This window comes from Gastrolobium bilobum, unplaced genomic scaffold (assembly GCF_033153095.1).
Source record: "Gastrolobium bilobum isolate Gb01-03AN ecotype WA unplaced genomic scaffold, APGP_CSIRO_Gbil_v1 utg13107, whole genome shotgun sequence".
Taxonomy (NCBI): domain Eukaryota; kingdom Viridiplantae; phylum Streptophyta; class Magnoliopsida; order Fabales; family Fabaceae; genus Gastrolobium; species Gastrolobium bilobum.
Window position 1 is genome coordinate 106,974 of NW_026895812.1, and position 4,548 is coordinate 111,521.

At 32.3% G+C, this 4,548-nt stretch overlaps 1 protein-coding gene across 1 annotated transcript; it reads right to left on the reverse strand.

Annotated features, from left to right (window-relative positions):
- Nucleotides 1–882: 882 nt before the first annotated feature.
- LOC133296124 (membrane steroid-binding protein 2-like) lies at nucleotides 883–4,149 on the reverse strand. The gene is made up of 2 exons (XM_061495072.1): nucleotides 3,734–4,149; nucleotides 883–1,247 (listed from the first exon to the last, which is right to left on the reverse strand). Exons 1-2 carry the CDS (start codon nucleotides 4,057–4,059, stop codon nucleotides 968–970), a joined length of 606 nt encoding a protein of 201 aa, XP_061351056.1. The 5' UTR covers nucleotides 4,060–4,149; the 3' UTR covers nucleotides 883–967.
- Between the last annotated feature and the right edge of the window lie 399 nt (nucleotides 4,150–4,548).

The window sequence follows — 4,548 nt, forward strand, 5'->3', positions numbered from 1 at the left end:
CAAGTTGTCCCAACTAAAATATCCGAAATTACATGATTAATAAGTTGTCTTAGCTCAACTAATCCTTTTAAAATAAAAATCATTTTTTAATATAAGAAAAAATAAAGGAAAACGATGACCAAGTTATTTAAAAAAAAAATTGGATCACTAAGCTCTTACAACTAAAATGACCGAAACCAAGAGATTAAATATCAATTTTGAAAATATCACCAAGCTCTCAAAACTAAATTAATCTCATAAAATTAAATAATTTAAAAATAAATATAAAATATCAAATTTAAATAAGCTAAAATGACCTATAAAATTATGCAATTAATAAGCCACCATGGCTAAATTAATCCCTCTTAAATTTCTAAACTATATAAAAATAAATCAAGCATATAAAATCATACAAAAATAGAAAATTATTAACTAAAAGAGAAAGTAAGTAAACTTATCTCCTACACATACACATGAAATTATATAAAGCTCATGTGGATCCATATAAAGAAAAGAGAGAGAAAGAGAAAGTATAAATACCACATATTTTTATGTGTTTATAGAAAATAAATTTATCTCTTATAATATGAAAAGTACTAAACTTTTTTTTTTCTTTTTTACACACAAGCTTAATGTTAAGCCCAAATGTTTTTTGCAACTGAAGAGTCTTATGTCCATAAGCACATAAGGAAGGTCTCCTTATATAAAGAGAAGGAAGGAGAAGAAGACAAGATTCCTCCAATATGGCACTTTAAAAAAAAAAAGGCCTAGGTTCTACTCAAGTGAAACTTATGACTTTCTTTTACCCATTTTTCCTTTAATGACTTTTTGTATTATTTTTTTGTTATTAAATAAAAACATGAACAGAAATAAGTGTTCACAATTATAATATTATTTTTTTCATTTCTAAATATTTAGAACAAAAATTAGGTGTTCACATATAATAATCTGTCGGTTACACACAACCTATACAACAATATAATGGCTTCTATTCTGCTTTGCCCTTGCATTCAAGGTTTAAATTGTCTTGAATTTGTTCTTTTTGGTGCTCATTTTGCTGAGTTCTTTGCTCTGGAACAAGCTGGCCAACCTTTGGATACTTTTCTATGAATTTATATTCCCAATCTTCTAAAATTGTAAGCTCTCCCTCGCCCAAACCTTCGAGGTTCCCATTAATATCTTCAGGTTTAAAAGACAGTAGAGCAAGGGCCCTGCTACATTCCTTTCCGGCAAACATTGCATAAGGTCCTCCGGGACCATAAAAATTCCTGCATATGCATGGCCAAGTAAAGTTTGTTAGCTCATTGGGGACCAGTAGATTTTCCCTACTCATTCCTTTAACAAATGGGATTCATATAGTAATGACGATAGAAGAGTCAATAGAGTAAATGCAATTAGGTGAGTCATTTCTTTTTAACTTTAATAGATGATGTACTGAACTATTTTTCCTTGGGGATACAAGACTCGATACCACATGAACATGGCATCATTTTTGGATATGAGTAACCAAAAGCATTACAAACTTCAGATCATGATTATGCTTGAGAATAATGAAAATGGACTAATTATAAGTTACACTCTCAATTTGATCCTAAATTGTCTTCGGATCCTAGATGCAAACAGATTATTGGCTAGAATTGGATATAAAACTTTTTATTCTTATAACGATGTAAGTTAATCCTATCACATATATAGGGGATGATCTTTCGACTGTGGTATAATACTTCCCAATCTCAGCCCTTTATTTTGTTAAAATCTAATGGTCCCAATTTGTTTTAGGTGGGCACGTGATCCCTTTTTCCAATTTCCTTTCTCTCTCATTTTAGTTTTTCAACTTTCCTTCCTCGCCATTTTGTTTTACTACCTTGCTTCTCTAAACCATACCCCTTCCTCCGCCGTCACGCCAAAGGGGAATCAGAGTTCTTGTTTGTCTCCTCACCAATGCCACCAAAAAAGCCGCCAATATGGAGGGTTGGACTTACAGGTGGGGGAAAAGATGAAAAGTGTGCATTCTTATTTTCTTTTCTTTTCTTTTCTGGTTGTTGAGTCAGCAACAATGCAACATCATTTTTTTCTTTTAGGGGATGTTTGGTAGGATGGAAAAAAAAAATTATCGAAGAGAGTGAGGTGAGTAAAATAAGTTAGCTATGTTTGGTAGGAGTAAAATAAAAAAATGGATGGTAACATTTTTTTGCTGGGCAGGATGTTTTACACATGATAGCTCCATAAAATTTGTCCATTGAAAGTATGGTAAAAAAAGTTGCTGGCAGCAAGGAAAAACATCCTGGATAAATTTAGTTTTCACTTTATCAAAATACCCTGTTTTTTCACCTTACAATGTTGATGAAGACGCACAACAGAGGCACATTCCATCTTCAAAGGATACTATTGCTGTGTTATTTTGTTGATGAACATCGTGATGTTATCTTCTCCATCACTGTGGGTGGATTTATTGCTGAGCATTTGTTTATCAAGTTATTTTTGTATTTCACTTCAGTTCAAATGTTATACGAAGTCATCATTTGTTGGGGGAACAACGTGTTACCCCTGGTTGTAAAGTTTTTTTTTACGGTTGTTTTTGTTTCATATGTTTACGATTATGACAGTGTTCCCTGTGAAGATTGTTATTGTTCAATGTTTAGTTTATGAGTTATAGTTTATTAATAATTATGCATTGTTTTTCTCAGAGGATACAGTACTGGTGCGTTAATAATTAACAATACTGCGTTAATAATTATGATATAGTTTACGATCTCCTCCAGCCCTAATACCAGATCAAATAACAGAGGTTAAGCAAAATGGTAGTAGACAAAAACGAAAAAAAAGGGAGAGGGACAAAGCTAAGGTGAAGTAACTTTTTATTCAATGGTGAACTTCAATTTTCAAACTATGGGGTAATTTGGTAACTATGCTCAACTTTTCCATCAATATTTTACAATTATCCAAACATAACATTAATAAAATTTATCTAATTTTCTCAAAAAAAATTTGGCCTACTAAATACTTTTTTTTAACTTACCCGGCAAAAAATTCTTCCCATCATATTCTGAACAAATTTTTTTCCTACTTAAAAGAAATTTCTCTTGTACCAAATGCTCCCTTATGGACATTCTTATTTTGGTCCAAACCTAGGAAGCATGCATAATTAATGCTTGGTTAGTTGGTTTTCATCGCTTTTCTTGTAACCGAGCAAAAGTATTACAAACTACTGACTATGATTTATCCATGACAATAATGAAAATGTAATGACTGAAGGGGACTGATGGAAAATTTGGTAGCTCCAACCAAGCAAGCACACCCTAAATATACATAGGCTTCAAGAGGTGAATGAAATGCATATCACAAGAAGTAACTACCTGTTTACTATTGAATAAAACCATACAATTTTGCACAGCCGAAGTAAATGCAACTCAAATAAGTGCTTCGACCTTCGATTAAGAAATCATCCACAAAAAGTATTTAAAAAATTGATTAAATTTTGAAAATGCAAATTACATGACAAGGAACCACAGCACTTTGAAACAATTTTATAATTTGTATCAAATACTCATTCCTGCATCTCACATTTTTTAATTTTTGAACTTTTATATTAATACAGATAGAAATACCACAATAATTAAATAAATAATAACATTTTATTATATCTACAATCACTAAACCTAAAAAAGAAAAGAAAAGAGGAAAGTATATATTTTCCTTCACTTTCTCACCAACCAAACAACACATACTAGAAAGAGAAGCAAAATTGAAGAACCTGGCAGTGGAGACGTCATAGATCTGGCCTTTGATTGCCATCAGGAGAGGTTTATCAGGATCGGAGCCATTATAGGATCTCAATTCCTGGTCCGTGATTTCACCCAACCGAACCGGTTCGCGTGGCGGTTTGGGGTCGTCGTCGTCGAACCGGCCACCGGTTCGAGCCGAAATAATAGGGGGTTTGTTGAAATCTTCGGGGGACACGAACATGCCGCTAACGGTTCTGTAAACGACGACCATCATGGCCATGATGGTGAAGAACGCCGTTGGAGATAGCCCCGTGTACAAGGTTATCTCCTCCATCATGGTTGAATATAAACCCATTTCTGAACCGTTCTCTCTCTCTCCCTATATATATTTTCTCAAACAACAGAGGAAAGAGAGAGAGGGACTGTAAATAGAAACATTATGATATGAAAATTGATAGGGATACCTACTAAGGTTATACCTACCAACCCACCAGCCAGTTTTGTGTTGCTCATTGACTGTATGTTTTTTATTAAATTAAAATTAACTCAAAAAATAAAGATGTTTAAGTATGTTATTAACTATTTTTCTAATTAAATAAAAAGATTAATATTTCTCGTATATAAAATTATTTTCTGCAATTTTGTTTGGGATTTGGAAAAATAATGCATGAAAAATTACACTTTATCTCATGGAAAAAAACATTTTTTTTCATAAATAAGTGAATAAATGATTGACTAAAGGTGAAATTACACTTTTTTATTTTTATTTTAAAGTTGAGAAAAACTCGTAAGTCATGAAGAAGGGGAAGGGGATTATATTAAAGGGCAAAGTATATCTCATTTT

Bases quoted from the DNA above. Each gene is read 5' to 3' on its own strand.
- LOC133296124 (XM_061495072.1), bottom strand. From the start codon at position 4,059: ATGGGTTTATATTCAACCATGATGGAGGAGATAACCTTGTACACGGGG. The intron at 1,248-3,733 runs GTTCTTCAATTT...ATGCATATGCAG, and splicing joins TATGACGTCTCCACTGCCAG to GAATTTTTATGGTCCCGGAG.